Source organism: Thunnus albacares, chromosome 17 (assembly GCF_914725855.1).
Source record: "Thunnus albacares chromosome 17, fThuAlb1.1, whole genome shotgun sequence".
NCBI classification, from domain to species: Eukaryota; Metazoa; Chordata; class Actinopteri; order Scombriformes; family Scombridae; genus Thunnus; species Thunnus albacares.
The window spans coordinates 24,784,827-24,801,520 of NC_058122.1; the positions used below are offsets into that span (position 1 = coordinate 24,784,827).

Sequence of the window (16,694 nt, forward strand, 5' to 3'; positions counted from 1 at the left end):
ACACACACGATGCTTTTAAGTAGATCAATTCATTGTTGGTTTGGCTCTGCACATGAGATTTGTTGACAATAAGAAAAATATAGAAAAATGCCAGCAAAATCCTTAAAGGACTTAACATTGGATAGTTAGTTTCTTGGCTTACTGTAAGTACTATTTCTAATCAAGAAATTGAATAGTATTTCTCTACAGGAACTACTTATACTAACAATAACCTGTACTACTTGCAACAACCTGTGGTGTTTTCTCTGAAACTTTTAACTGTTACATGTGAGTAGTTGAAATCGGATCATGAATAGGAAACCTGTGAACGCATCATAGGACATGTTTTGTTACTGTTGTGTACATAATGATACTAAGAGAGAATTGCCGTAGTTTTCACGGGGCCACGTCACTTTGACACCGGAGTTTGCACTGACCTTGGTTAATGTCAGGTATGTATCTGAGTGTGACTCAGTTTTTTTTTAAGAGAGGGAACATGAACGGTTTTTATGTTTGTACGAATACGACTGCACAAAAACTATAAAGACTGAGATTAAAACGGTGAGGTCTACGTGAACTTTAGCACGCACAAATAGTAGGATGACAGAAGGCCTACACGCTATTAGAAGAGAAGGACTTGTTAGATGTGCTGGTTGCACTGGTTTGTGTGTAATCATTATGATAACAATATATGGTAACACATAGGTTGTGTTGTTATTTTAGGTTTTAGGTTTTTAAATTATTTTTTTTCTCTCTCGTCTAGACGTTAAAGTAGGCAGACCGTCTTCCAAAGTACTTAACTGTGTCACCGAAGTACTTGACTGTCACCAGTGTTTGTTGTATTTTCGGCTTCCTGTCCTTCCCTCGCTGGTTTTCCTCTCTATGAATGTATTTTTATTTTTACACACACGTACTGTTCACCTGTCCCTCTCTTCTGTCTAAGTGCCTGACCTCAGTCTGTTAGCTTGTTGTTCTGTGGATCTTCAGCTGTTTTGTTCTTCCAGTTAGTGCACTAGGGGATATCGCTGGATTCTATAAGTCATGTTTAGTTTTTCTTTTCTTTTTTTTTTTTTTTTTTTAAATGTGCTGTTACTTTTACTCAGCTTTATGTTTTTACAATAAACCTGATTTGAGTTCAACGAGTGTCTTTCTTTATTATTTAACTTGTACTTCAGTTGTTTAGCTTTTAAAGCCTTTTAATTCACATCAGTGCTAATGCGCTGTATATCTATCAGTCGATCGGCATCAAATTAATCTTGCAAAAATGCCAAACATTCAGTTCCAGTCGTGGGTGGATTATGAGACAATGGGCCCTCCACTGATCCTACACAAGAGCAAGATCCCCACACTGGGAGACGGATAAATCAGATAAATCACAGCTGCAACATTTTCCTGGTAAATCAGATCATTTTAAAAGCTTTCTGCCACAGCTGATTCACACTGACCCTCCTCTGCACAGATATTATATTAAATATTGCAGCAGACTATCTACAATACTGTAGGAAACCATCACAGAAAGGCTCTGCTTGAAGAAAATGTACATTTACTTATGTAAACTGCATTTTAATGAAATACTACTGTAGCATCAGCATGCTGTGCAGCTGTAATATGAAGTAAAACATAAATATTGGGTTGGATTTGGATGACAGATACTCAATATTAAAATGACTGAAGTGCTTTCAGCTAGTAATCCTCAGGTCCCCTGACTGACTCCATGTGCCCAGTAGACCTGTTCAGAAATCCTCTAAACTGGGAAGTTTAGCTGTTTTTATTTGTCTTATGTGATTGCAAATCAAATATCTGGCTTTTGGACTGTAGTTCAGACAAAACAAAACAATCTTAAGATGTCACCTTTCTGACTTTTTATTGACCGAATGATTAATCGAGAAAATAACTGGTAGTCGCAGCCCTAAAATGAATATTGATTAACATGTTTAAATATTAAATGCATTCTTGTGAAAGACTTTTCCAGTTTTCCTCTAAATTAAAACCGTTTATATATTTTGCACAAATCAAGATTTCAACAAATAAAAACCTTTATTCACGTGGAGTCAATTCATTTGATGGCACAGAGCTAAAACAGTCATATCATGTTTCAGGTCAGTTACTTTTAATGTGACACAAGAGTAAACCGGATTCACAAAGTAAACGCACACATCAGTTGTTGATGTGATGATGGAGTTATTGCATCACTGTTGTTGCCATTCATTTACGGTTTTAAATAATTAGACAGAAACACTCAGGCGACGCTTTGTTCGTCTAATAATGAGCAGCAGGTTTATCAGTGCCAAAAAATAACCTAAAAGAAGAAAGAGCTTTATGACTTTGTGTTAGATTATTGAGTTCCTTCAAAGGTGTGAAAAGAATATATGTCTAGATCAGATTTTCAGCAGAGTGGATCCTGTCTTCACTTTGGCAGATGATCTAAAATCAGCCTTGGTGATGAATCTACTGCCCGTCCTCCTCTCTGCTCGGGGAGACGCCCTGGAACTGAGCCGAGGCCTGCTCACCCACCGGGTTGTAGAGGATGGCTTCGATCTCTCCGCCGCTGTTGCCGCTTTTCTGGAAGTGGATTTCCAGCAGATCCTGCAGGGTCTCCTGCTCCATGATGGCAGGGATTCCCGTCAGCAGCACCGTGCGAGGACACACCGACATCTTGGTCTGGAAAAAGGGGAGGAAACGCCACAGACAAAAAAGAGTGGTATTATAATATCAGACAATATTACAATCCGACATTTCCTCTCGCTCTGATCGATGCTCACCTTAAAGTTTTTAATCTTTCCGTTCAGGAAAGGCGTCACTCTCACTCTGTGCTTCTTCTGTTGCAGCTTCACATCGTGGTGCTCCGTATCCGTCAAACCTTTGGCGACTGATGGTAGAAAGAGTTTCATCAGACAGGATTCAGATCCAAACAGAGCCTGGTGCCTGTTTCACCAAATTTACAACTAGCAACAAGAGATCATTTCCCCTCGCATTCATTTTGACACATTTAAAAGGACAGATGCACAATTTTTACTATGATCCTTCCAGCTGAACAGTCTGAGGAAACATGAAGGGGAATTTTATGCTAAAAATACTGTAAATTAGGAAGATTTCCACTTTATTTGACTAACGTAGACAGCTGAAGCTTCATATTATCTTCAGATAAACCTTATAAATTTATAAACTTATAATTTTTTACCCAAAACAAGGACTGTGGATTCTTTCCTCCATCACTTCATCACAAAATTTCCATCACAAAATTGTGAATCTATCTTTTAACTAATCAAAAGAAACATCATACTTGCAACCCATACATGAGCAACCAAGAGGAATCAAATGTATCTGCAAATTGTAAGTGACAATCATTTGTGATTTGAATCATTTTAGTGTATGTGCCTCATCGCTACGACACACAAATATTATATAAAGAAGAATCCGTATGTGTGGATGCATGTTTTATCTTTAGGATGAGCTGTAGTCTACCATATTCAGAATAACTGCCTCCCAAATTAATCTGCCTTGAAAAACATTAAACTTGCTCACTGTGTTTGTCCACGAACGTGAGGACCACAGTCCCAGAGTCAGCCAGCATTTCACATTCGTCCACCTCTCCGCCTCCGTTTTTCGTCTTGGAGAAGTGGATCTCCAGCTTGTTCAGCAGAGGCTCGGTGTCCATCTTGGGGAGGTTGGAGATTAAAATGCGCTGAGGACAAACTTCAGAGTCGATCTGAGAGACAGCGACAGGAAGTTAACACCGAGACTCAAAAAAAAAAACAAAAAAAACATTCAGATTTGACTCTTTCAGTGTTGTTGTTGTACCTCCACCAGCGTTGGCAGCATCAGCTGAATCGGTCTGGCCTCCACACTGATGCTGCAGCCTCCTTCCAGAGCCACCTGATGCCTCTTCATGTTCAGGACCTTCTTGGCCACTGAAAACAGAAGGAACAGAGTTACAGGCATCATAAAACGTACATAAAAACGGTTTGTGGCAGTTTGATGTGTTAAAAAACTATTTGGGAATATGCTCTAGGTTTTTCTTCGAGTGCGAGGATCACATTTTGGTGTTGCCATGGTGATTACTCTGTCCAGCTCAAGAGTTTTGTAGGTGATTCTGGTGATTCAGTGTGTTGATCAGATACAGAGGATGCACAAGTTTCTTTTTCCAGTTTAATGAAAGGTTATAAAGTTGAGTTTCCTGTTTTCTTTATTCACACATACAGGTAATTAAATGTCAAACTGAGCCCTCGTCACTTCTCTCTTCACTTCCTGTTTCTCTCTAACTAACACTGATTGGCTGCAGCTGCTAAATTTGGTGTATGAAGGGAAAATCACAGACTGGTGAGGGTCACATGATCAAGTCTGTTATCACCTGCAGAGAACCTGCACCGCAAATATGCAATATCAGCTGAAATGTTACACAATAATAATACAATAAACTCTAGTTCTTCAGTCTGTGTTATTTCAGTTTGTATTGTATATCATTCACAATAAATCTGTGGTTCATGAAAGTAACACAAACTGTTACTGCACACAGGAAACTGATTTCTACAGCGACAGGAAAAATATTATGAAGCTGCTATGAGTAGTCTACTGCAGTGGTTCCCAACCTGGGGGTCAGGAACCCTTAATGGGTCACAAGACTAATCTGATGGGTCACTAGAGGATAAAGAGGACAAGAAAGCATATAAAACATATTTCTGCTGCATTGATTTATGTTAAATTCTTCTGATTTTCCTCTAATTGTTTGCCTTTTTCCTGTGAATTACTGGATAATTTTACCTTAAAAAATTACTCAAATAAAAGAAGGAAAGAAAGTTATGCAACTTGTGACTAAAGGCTGCAAGCAAACATTAGTTTTTTTGAGGGTTCACAAGCCAAAAGGTTGGGAAATGATGGTTTACTGCATTTACTGTGTTCAGTGAAGTATATTTCAAGTACTTACTATACAGTCTATAGTATTTACAGGTAAAGTGAGAGGGGTCTTTAGCTCATTTTTGCTCCAGCGCCTCCTAGTGGCTGAATCTGACCGTACAGGCAGAGCAACATGTATAATCTCTGATCTGTTTATCTAATAATCAAAAGTGGATAATGACAAAAAAGATGTTTATTTTATCATTAGGATCAAAGAATCAAACCTATTACGCCTTAAAACCTGTTTTTAGATGTTTTACGATGTGAGTTCTGCTGTTGAAAGAGGCAGTAACTTGTGTCATAGAGAAATGTTCTAATACATGTTGTTTCCTTTATTCTGAAATGTTGAATTAGCAGGTCTGGTGACTGAACTTCTCCACATGTAAGATATAAAAACACAAACATCTCTCCCGTCTTGGCTGAATCACATCGGCTCCTTATGTGTTTTGAGACTGATTTTTTTTTATTCTGCTGATTATTCTTTAAAGCTTTCTGTGGTTTGGCTTTGTTATATATTTCTAATCTTTTAATTTCTTATTCTGCACTGAAACTCCTGAACTCTGGCAACCACATGTTGTTTAAACACAAACTCACCGACTTCCTCCTCAAACGTAATCAGCGCCGTTCCTCCGTCCATGGGATAAACTATGTGTGCGTCCATCTCAAACGGTTGTGAGTCGGACGCTTTCTCTGTCTTTCCTTTAAAGACGACCTTCTTCTCCGGCACGGCCATGAACACCTGAAATCAGAAGGTGCAGGGTTTATACTGGACGCATCGTAGAGGACTGAACACGACACTTTGTGTGGTGAGATAAACGTACGTCGGCCTGCTGTTTCAGGTGGAGGTTTTCAGCCTTTTCGTCCTTCAGAGCCGCCTTGACTCTCTCGATCTCCTCCAGCAGCTCGTTCTCCTCCCGATTGAGCAGCTTCACCCTCGCCTGGAAGACAGAAAAGACTTAAGATTCGGGAAAAATGCAACCTACAAATCAATGAACACCCCTGGTCGAAACTTTTAGAACAACTCAAATGTTCCAGTTTTATAGAAATTTCAGCAGTTCAAGTCCAGTGAATAACCTTAAATGGTAAAAAGATAAGAGGTAAACTGCAACTACCCTGTAAAAGCATTTTCAGGGTAGTAATAAGTAACAAATCATAGCTTTTCTGCAGCAATGGAAGCAAAAGAAGCCTTGAAAGCTGATGCAAACAGTTCCTGCAGGTGTCCCGACTTTAGCTGATTACTTCTAAACCCCAAACTCTGTCTGTGTTAAAGCACGGAGGAGGAAGTGTGACGCTCTTCTGCTGGATTCAGAGTCGGTGACTTGCACAGAGAGACCGCAGCACCCTGATCAGGGGTTTGATCCTGCAGCGAGATAACGATCTAAAACATACCAACATACGACCTTAGAAGGAAAGAACAAGACAGAAGGCTTCAAATCATAAGAACGGCTGCACATCGTTCATCGAGCTGGTTTGGGGAAAAACTGGACAGAAGCAAAGCAACACGTTTAACTTCTGCAACAGGAAATCAATATTTGATTTCTATTGTAGCAAGAACGCCTCAGCTGTGTTCAGCTGTTATATTAGATATTTAAAAAAACAGATAAATTTGTTAAATGAAATGATTAAATTATTTATTTTTTAAATCTCCAATTGTTTATTGGCTCTATGCTTTAATTTCAGAGATATTAAACTGTAAATTTCAATAAAAACTGGAAAAATTGAGGCGTTGTAAAACTCCTGGCTGGTAGTGTTTGTAGCAGTAAAGAGACGCTGATATTCAAAATAAGAGCTTGTTGATGCGATGGTCTTTTTATAATATTGAGCTGTATAATGTTTAAGAACTGCAATGATTACATTAATCAATTAAATGACTATTAATCAGCAACTGTTCTGATCATCAGTATTATTGTAGAAGTTGTTTTTTCAAGATAAAAAAACCCAAACATTTGATAGTTTTAGGATCTAAAATGTGAGAATGTTTTTTCTTTTATTTTAATGAACTGAATATTTTGGGGTTTTGGTTTGGTTTTATTTCACTTTTCTTTTTATGTCTGTTTTTATTTTTCCTCATAAGACATTTTAACTGTTCTTAAAGCTACTTTATAAATACCGTTCATAGACGTTGTGCGCTACATCGATACTGCTTCTGTATTTCTCTCTGTTGCTTCATACTTTAACATCTGAAGCATTTCTGGCCACGCCCCAATCTGTGATGTCACAGCAGGTGTTTTCCCATAAACACCTGGAATGAAGCCAAAAGGTTCGACTCATCCAGCGCTGCAGCAGTTTGAGTTTCAGGTGCAGCTTTGTTCTATAATATATCAGTACATCTGGTCAAATCCTGATTCAGATCAACTTAGAGATCCTTCAGGCAGATTTTAAAACACTGCTTCCAAAAATAATTTGTATTTGAGGTGGAATTTCCACATAAAAAGATCAATCACCTCTGAAAATGACATCTACTCATTCTCCTTCATTTAAAGACACCGAATATATGAAAATATAAATACTTAAAGTTTGAACATCACTGAAGAGTTCATCCTCAGTGTGTCACAGTGAAACTCAAACATCCAACTGAGGACTTAAAATTAAAAGAAGTCATACTTTTTCATTCTCAATGCGTTCGCTGTAGGACAGCTTGTCCTTTTTGATCTGGTCCCTCAGTTTCACTGAACGCTCCTTGAACTTCTCCGTCATCTCGCGCCGGTCATCTCGGCTGGCTGCCAGCTCCTTGTGCTCCTCGAGGTGCTGTTCATATATTTTCTGTGGAAAATAACAGAAAAATAGAGAAACTGCGTCTCAGTTTCATACTTTTTTTCTTCTTTTTACTATCTGCCTTTGCTCTTAGTTTACAAGAAATGATACAAAATGATGTACATTTGGTGTCTTTTCTTCATTTTAGTATTCAAGTTTTCATAAAAGATCATCTTTGAGCTTGTTATATTGTTACAAATATTGATCATGACAATAAAATGATCAAGTGCAAAAAAGGACATACAATCATCCTTTTATACACATTCCCATAAATTCAGGTATATCCTGTAATCTGTGCAGACTGTAGCATCTCCGGTTGAATTTAACATAAATTAAGAAAAGTTTAAAAGTTAGTTAGCTTGAAATTATATTTTCAGTTTTAATTTTCATGCATCAGAATGTTTTATTCTTCTTCTAGTCTTCATTTTGATCCAGCTCTTCATAATGTTTATACTGAGTGAAATATTCAAAGATAAGACGTCGTATTTGTTCAGGCTGAAGATGAATTAAAGCAGAAAATGTTATTTCAAGCTTGTTAAGAACCAAAATATGTTGTTACTAAAGTGATGGACAGTGTCGGATTTGTTGTTTCCTTTTTTATTATTCATGTTAGTTTGAACTGGAGATCCTCTGCCTGCTGTGTACTAAATGGTTGCACTAAGATGATTTTGTCTTTAAGTAAAGTTTCATCTCAATTGAACACAGTAGCAGCTACACTGCAGTGAAGAATGTGTGAAGATGAACCTTCTGGTTGAAGATTAAAGCCTTGATTCCCTCTAAAGTTTCCTCAGACGGGTCCATCACCAGAGAGAAATCCTGAAACACAAAGGAACACAAGCGTCTGTCAAAGAGGGAAACTGAAGAGAACAACTCTGTTCTCCCACCTTATATTATACAGAGAAGCTGTGAGTTAAACAGACATTTACATAAGAATACATGAGTCATCTTATAAGTATTTCAATTATTCAATAACAATACAAATCTAGCGAGAATGTTTCAGTGATGCCAAAAACAGGAATATCACAGACACATTGAATCAAATCTTATGTAAATATATTTTATTTATTTAACAAGACAAAGAAGAAGAACATGACGTCTCACCTCGTCAGAAGACATAGTGAAAGTGACCTGAAATAAATGACAACATATTAAAGCTTCACCCATAAACAACTTTCAATTAAATAAACTCAGTGAACTAAAAAGAAAAAAGATTGTTTTCGTGACTAAACCTTTATAGAAAGTGAAGATTCTGCGTTCAGATAAACAAACCGACGTCAGAACAATGATTCAACTTTTTACATGCTGTATATGTAATATTCCCTCAAATGTATGAAAGCTGTAAACATTAATGTTACACCGACACTGTCGTTATGTTGTCGTTTTAAAATAAACGTGGAAATATTTGTTTTCTGTTTTAAAAAAAGCAGCTGAACTCACCTTCTACCGACGATCTTTGCTGTGTTTTCTCATTTATTCTTTCAGTTTCTTTTTCTCGTCAACAGGAAGCAGATTATTGGGCGTTTCCTCCATCAGGGGGCGCTGCTGCTGCTGCTGCTGCTGCTGCTGCTGCTGCTGCTGCTAAACATCTCGCGCACCTGTGATGCTGCCTTCAGGTGCTGTAGGACATACTGGCTCTCATACGTATCAGAATGCACAAACAACAAAGCGCCGTGACTAAAAGGAGGGAGGTCGTTTTATTGAAGTGTGACTTTAATAACCCGATTTATTTCATTCGTTGTTCATTCATTATGTATTTGTTCCGCTCATGTTAATGCTCAGATCCAGAAAATAAATAAAAAGTGATTCACCAACAAATCACAACTCAAGTTTACACAGCACAAGACTGAGAAGGAGCAGGGAGGAGAAAATATGACTCCAAACATAAATAAACAATAGAAATAGATGATCTGTTAATTACAGTTAATTAAAAACCAAAACTTACAGTAACAAGAGAAAAAGCCATCCACAATAATTCACAATCAACTAAGAAAACCAATTACATGACAACTTTATAACAGCAATAACTGTCTTTATTCATTTTCCTAGACTGAAAGATATTTATACACCTGAAATAAATATCTATTAAAGTAGTCCACTTCTACGGTTATTTATGATACTTATTTTTACCACATCTGGCAGCTGCAGTAGTTTCTTAACAGCTGGTTTCTAATTCAGTGGTGGAAGAAGTAAAAGTATCACACAGTAAAATACTCTGATACAAAGTGAAGTATTCAAGGCTTATTATAAATGTCTTTATACAACACTGGACTGCAGTGAAATTCAGTTGTATTAATAAATATTAAAATATTTTAAGTTAGAATAGAATAAAACAATCAATTTGGCAAATAGAAAAGTATATTAAGTGAACTAATGAAGAAAACTATATTTACAAGGAATATACAGTTATGTATATACATAGTAATATTATTCATAAGATCAAAATGTAAAGTACAGAATTATTGGTGGTAAATATAGTTGATATGTCAAAGCTCAGGTGAGTGTTATTATATATTGAACAGTAGATTATTAATGATGTATTCATGTGTTCTGTAACATTTCACTGTTATAGTTGTTCCAGGTGGAGCCAGTTATAACTAACTGTTGTTCTCTCTGAAATGATTTAAAAACGTACAAAGTACCAGAAACTTGAATAGTCATTGTACCTCTGCTCATAAAAATATTTCTTATTAATGTTTTATGAGGCAGTAAAAACTACTTCATACATGATATGAGTCAGTTTAAAGAAACTAGTCCTTTTTTATATATAGAACTGTATTTTTAAATGTTGAATGCAGGATTTTTGCTCTGACAGTTTCTGCATTCACACAGATGTTTTCACTTATTGTGGCTGCTTGAAAGTGACTCAACGTACTAATAAAGTTTAATTTGTCCCGAAACAGGCGCAACAAAGCCGACAGGAGACAGACAGATGTCAACCAAAATAACTGTCAGTAATAAATATTCATATAACTGTGTCCTTATTGTATATATTTGGTTTTGCTGAGGACTGAACTGTTAATATTTGCAGCCAGTTTTCCTTTTGTGGACATAAAGATTACAAAGCTTGAAGCAGTTCTACTAAATATTACCATTTATGTGTGTGCATGAAAAAATAAAAATGGAAGTGCATAATTGTTACTTATGGGTGGAAATCTATTTGTCACATTACAAATCAGTTTCATGTCCATTTGTCCTGCAACCTATTTTAAGTTGTTGTAAACTTTTCAAAGTGTTTAATAATCTTTTCCAAATGGATTTTCACAAATCATCAAAATGTAGGAACCAGAATAATAATAACACTGAATCTCCAGAACATCACAACCTCAACATGTCTGGACTGTCAAACCTGTAACAATACTTATTAACAACTTATTTCCCTCTTATTGAAAAGTTGGAAAATATCAATAAAGAGTCAAAAGTCAAAATGCATTTTTTTTTTAAACATTTATTTGTGAAACCAGTGAACTTAGAATCTGAGCTTCTGGAAGAACCACTTGTTCTTGCCCGTCTTGTACCTGCAAACACAACAAAGCAGATTTAGGACATTTGCTCTGAAACATAAACAGGTGATTATTATATCAAGAGATACAACAATGTTAAACTGCATAAAACTCAACTATACTAACAGGATGATTCAACTAAACAAATAAACCTGAAGAATCAGTTCAGTGTTCAGACAAGTTTTTCAGGCTTTTTCTTTCCCAGAAGGATGTAAGATGTTGAATCATTAAAAGCATCTTTAAGACAATATTTTGGTGGATGATTAGTGCTGATTAACAGGAACTGTTAGACATCTGAGTGACTTTTGGATGTTGAATCGTTGTATTATAATATGACCACAACGCCTACATGACATTTAAATTAAAAATGTAAACAGTTTCAGCTCTCATGGACTGAAGACTCACCTCTCCTCAAACTTGACCTTGGCCTCCCGCCTGGCTTTGCGCTTGAGAGCAGGATCCCTGAAGACGTCCTTGTTGACAACGGTTTTGTCCAGAGGAATATCAACAGAGTATCTGAAGGAAAAAGGGACGCAACAAAGTTTAAAAATCTCCTGCAAGGATCTGTTGAGCCGGTTTTCACTTTCAGCCTTTTACCTGGAAGCTTGTTGATGCAACTCAGCAGGTTTTTGTTTTTCACCAGTGAAACTTTAAGTGTTTTGTACAAAAGCAGCCGGAAGATGCTTTAAGATGAAGGACATTATTTTATCTCTCTGCTCAGATTCTTGTAGGATGTCTCACATTACAAACTGGGAACATCGGATGAAATCTAATGTCCACATTTGCTGTAACAGTTGCTGTAAGTTATGCAGCCTTCAATACAGCTGATAAAGAAAAAGCATTTTAGTCACCATAAGTACCTTTATATATACACAATGTATCTAAAAAGGCCTCCTGTGGAGTTTTTGAGCACTAGTTATGCTACATAACTATGTTTTTCCAGTGGTGGTTCCCAGATTTTCTTGTTACAATATTCCTGAAACACACCAAGAAATACAACAATGCACCAGAGGCAGAGAACCAATAAACTGCCATCAAGTACACAGATGTAGAAAATCCACTTTCAGATGTTAAAAATACATAAAAATCCACTTTGCGAATATTTTATGGAGGTAAGAAATGCTTTCAACATGTTTACGGGACCTCAAGGATTAACACAATATATTTAGTGAGTAACACTGAAGGTAAACAAACCTCTAACTGTCAGTCATGTAAAAATGTACACGAGCTGTGTTAATTAAAATTTAATTTGTCAGCGTTGCTCTAGAACGACAACCGGTGTCAAAATATTCAGATTTATATTTTACTTCAAAAAAAGCTCCGTCCAACTTTAAGATCACATGTAATTTCTCTTTTAATCTAACTTAAATAACCCTCCAACGAGTTCTAAATAAATTAAATACGACAGTCAAACTGAAACAGCTTCCTGCAACTACATTTCAACAACGCTGCCTCGCTGTGGACAGAATAACCTCGTCTCTATTGTTTAACTCTCCTATAATATGTAAAATGTCTTAATAAAAACTGGGGGAGCAAATTATGCTCATTGTACCTTCACCTGTTTGACCCACAGACACAACAGATACACTAAGAGCAGAACGAATGTAGTTAAAAAGTTCACAGCTATGACATCAGTTTCGAGTCGGACACTGACCTGGTGGGCATGAGGTGGTTGTAGTTGAACACCTTGACGAAGGCCTTGATCTTGGACCTCTTGGCGATCTTCTTCTTGCCCATGGTTGTGGTCACCTTACGGGGGTAGCGGTCGATGCCTGCGACCAGAGCGTGGCTGTAGGGACGGTCGGTGGTGCCATCGTCAATGTTCTGCAAAGAGACATAAGAGGGATTCTGATATCAGAAACTGCTCACACACACCTGACAGTCTACTTCTTTAATATGAATACAAAAAACAAGGGGATTACAGAAACTTGATTTTCCCAGCTAGATTTCTCCTTGAGAAAGCCAATATCGTGGCCATGTAAACAGGTGAGCAGGTTTATAATCAGACTGACTGTAAGCAGGTAAAGTGTCGTTGTGGAAGCAGAGCTGCAAGATGAGAATTACACAACACATCTTCATATTCAAAATATGAATGTGGCTAACTCTAGCGTTTTTTTAAATGCAGGTAAATCTGCTAAAAATGGGTGATTGACTCCTTTCACATTGCCAGTAGACAAGTTTGCCTCTATGTTTTTCTGGTTTGTCATGTTCGATGTCACAGCTAGCAGCTAATTAGCATAGCTAGCATGATTAGCATTGCTGGGCCGTGTACATAGACTGCATAAAAATAAGGTATAGTCACAGTGTTTCAGGTTTAACAGCACCGTGCTGTGTTTGTGCTCTCTGAAAGACGTCATGGCGTGAATATAAAGTCACACAGCTGACGGACTGTTAGCCTAACAGACTAATATATAAATATATGAATGAGACCCCATGTTTATGTGTGTCTCTGTAATAAGTACGTATTACTTTGTTATTACACAGAAACCATCAATGAAGTGTCCACCCAGGTATCAGTTTCCATCTCTGCTGATCAGAGCCGGAGCCGATAAATAACTGACTACTGCAGAGTCATTTGAATGGGAATGAATGCTGATTGTACCGTTTCACACTGAGGACAGGAGCCAGATATTAGTGGGTGTTTCGTTCAGTGTTAAAGGGGCGTCAGTCTGGTTCCACCACTGAACAATTGACTGCTAATAAAATTCAAACAGATTCTCTCTGTGCTCTCACCTGTCCAGCTTCTTATATTACAACTACAGTTAATACAGTAGTTAGAATAACATCCAAAATCAGGAGCAGTTGAGAATCTGACTACTGACAAGCTGCATGTATGTATGAATGGATTTAAAAAGTGTTCAGATTGAAAACAGCCCTGCATTGACACACATAAGGGGCTGCGTTTCTGGGGGCGTGTTGCATCAGGTCCAACAACGACATAAAAGTTGAGTCCAGTTGGAGTAACATATTCACGAGTTTGAAGGCTTCTCAGATGCCAAAACACCACAGCAGTTTAAAACACTGTGAGACAGGATATAAACTACTCAAAAAGTTATAAACAGCATTAGTGGTGCAAAGTCATCTACAAGGAGATATGTAGCACCTTGTCAGACGAAGCTGAATTAAAAAAGTTAAGCCAAGTTCAGCTTTTTTTGCAAAACAACTTTGTATTTCCCCCCAGAAGTCAAATGCATCAACGCACTGAAGAAGATGAGGATGCTGTGTTTCTTCCGCATAGGCTTCTATCTGGGGCTGCAAACATATTTTCATGATCGAATAACCTGTCGATTATTTTCTCGTTTAATCAATTAGTCATTTAATCTATAACATGTAAAATGGTGATAATTTCAAGCACTTTTCCCCCAAAGCTTCATCCCAGATTAGTGTGAAAAGGCAGTAAATCTACAACAGATTAAAGGACAGGTTCACAGTTTTCAAGTCTATCTTAAGACAGCCAGGTGACCAAATGATTATAACAGGTTTTATCTTGCTGTAATCATTCCTCCGCTTTATACTGGCTATTAAAGATCCCCTTTCAATGCAAGTGAGGGGGGACAAGATCCACAGTCCTTCTGTGCAAAACTGTATTTACTGTAGTTAATCTAAAGCCAATATGAGGCTTCAAGTAGATATCTTTCAACGTTAATCTTTTTAGTGCCAAAGAAGTCCCTCTATTTGTAGCTCAACAGGGAAACACAAAGAAGGAATTTGATGCTAAAAAGACTGTAAATGTGGCAGATATCCACTTGATATAACTAACTCAGACTGCTAAAGCCTCATATAAACTTCATATCAACTTTTAAATGCATTTTTAGCACAATCTGACTGGACACACTGTGGATTTTGTCCCCCATCACTTACACTGCAAGCACATTTTTAATAGCCAGTATGAACAGGAAGAATGATTACAGCGAGGAAAACCTCTTTCATTGTTCATCTGGGAACCTGACTGCTGTTTTAAGGCCAATGTGAAAAAGTGTGAACCTTTCCTTTAACAAAGGAACCCTGATAATGAATGAACTCCACACAGATCCATGTTTTTACCTTGACGATGACAGCCTTGCGTCCGGCGTAGCGTCCAGCTAGGACCATCACCACCTTCCCAGGCTTCATGAACTTGCCCATTTCTGTCAAAAAGAAAACACAATCAAGGTCTGTGTCACCAATACAGAATCAATACATCAAGCAGCATTAACGCCATGAACCCCACAAAGTCACAAACTAAGGGGTTTTTGTAGGAGTGTGGCTCGTTGTTGCTACTCGAAGTTAGCATTAGCTTCAAACTGAGCTTAAAACGTTGATTTTATTCTCAGACACGTCAAGAAAATGGTTGCCAGATATTGTTTAGCTGAAATGTGAATTAATAGCACTCTGTAGCACTCTACATAGTCTGGACACGCAAAATAAACCAGTTAAAAGACGGTATGGAAGCCATGTTGGAATGAAAGCTAGGGAGACGAAGCGCCACATTAACTGCTAATTTTCTACATTTGTTAAATACAAAAACACGAAAATAACAGACGCATCTTCTCTAAAGGAGTGTTTGTCGTAAGTCTGTTGTGATAAAAACTATAAACTGTCCAGATTTGGGTCGATGTTTGAAGATTATTTGTAGGGAAATTTCACTCACTGATGCTGTTCTACGGCCACCGCTAACAGGAAAGGAAGCCGAGAAGGTTTCTGTGAACTTTGACACGCCGAAAAACATACGTCACTTCCGCTTATGGGTAAAAACCGTTATATTTTTCTATTTCTTTACATTTTCAACCGTACCACGTATCGTTTGGCTGCAAAAACTGTTCTCAAAAAGTAAGTTTAGCACGAATATACATTTAAATAAACTTTGAAATAATTAAAATGATTGAAGACTCATAAGCAGTGGTGGAAGAAGTATTCAAGTAACCTAAAGGGCTGATTTATGGCAGGTCGCGCGACACTTTTGATACATGTCGCTCGACAGAAATGACATAAAAAGAAAAAAGTGTCGCTCGACACTTTTCTTTCATGTCGCGCACCTGGAGAAGTTTGTTATGTCGCGGACACCGTCATATTTTGTCGCTCCATTTGATTGGGTAGTGTTACTAACGTCGCCATGGAGATTGTAGTTTTCACTGAATTTCCTGATTGATGTTCTGGTCTGTAACTTTAGATAACTTGTAACGTCTTTGTTTAATTAGTCCGGTCGGAATGACATTACATGATCATTTTTTTAAAATGAAAGAACACCAGTGACTTGAGAGGAATGTGGATATTTAAGACACAATTTAAGAAAAAAAACGGATTAATCTGTCAATTATTCCATCCTTCCACAGTCCTCCCTCTGTGCAAAAATGTAGGCTATTTAAAAGTTTAGCGTCCAAATGAGTCAAATCAAGTAGATATCTTTCAACATTACAGTCTTTTTAGTGCAAAAGTCCCTCTTTTTTTTACTATACTTCCACCGCAGCTCAACAGGGAAACACAAAGAGGGAATTTGATGCTAAAAAGACTATAAATGCAGCAGATATCCACTTGATGTGACTAACTCAGACTGCTGAAGCCTCATATAAGTTTCACATCAACTTTTAA

At 37.4% G+C, this 16,694-nt stretch overlaps 2 protein-coding genes across 3 annotated transcripts; both read right to left on the bottom strand.

Moving 5' to 3' along the window:
• Positions 1-1,997: 1,997 nt before the first annotated feature.
• On the bottom strand, positions 1,998-9,124 carry ifi35 (interferon-induced protein 35). Of its 2 annotated transcripts, XM_044330816.1 has the most exons (10): positions 9,064-9,124; positions 8,728-8,754; positions 8,371-8,442; positions 7,477-7,635; positions 5,694-5,810; positions 5,467-5,611; positions 3,781-3,890; positions 3,505-3,688; positions 2,742-2,848; positions 1,998-2,640 (listed from the first exon to the last, which is right to left on the bottom strand). In XM_044330816.1, exons 2-10 carry the CDS (start codon positions 8,740-8,742, stop codon positions 2,428-2,430), a joined length of 1,122 nt encoding a protein of 373 aa, XP_044186751.1. In that variant the 5' UTR covers positions 8,743-8,754; positions 9,064-9,124; the 3' UTR covers positions 1,998-2,427. The 2 variants fall into 2 exon arrangements, with proteins under 2 accessions (XP_044186751.1, XP_044186752.1); XM_044330817.1 differs by lacking the exons at positions 7,477-7,635; positions 8,371-8,442; positions 8,728-8,754; positions 9,064-9,124 and adding an exon at positions 5,947-6,084.
• A 1,904-nt stretch (positions 9,125-11,028) lies between these two features.
• rpl27 (ribosomal protein L27) lies at positions 11,029-15,856 on the bottom strand. Its single transcript, XM_044330818.1, has 5 exons — positions 15,757-15,856; positions 15,171-15,253; positions 12,781-12,950; positions 11,532-11,642; positions 11,029-11,141 (listed from the first exon to the last, which is right to left on the bottom strand). Exons 2-5 carry the CDS (start codon positions 15,249-15,251, stop codon positions 11,093-11,095), a joined length of 411 nt encoding a protein of 136 aa, XP_044186753.1. The 5' UTR covers positions 15,252-15,253; positions 15,757-15,856; the 3' UTR covers positions 11,029-11,092.
• Positions 15,857-16,694: the final 838 nt, after the last annotated feature.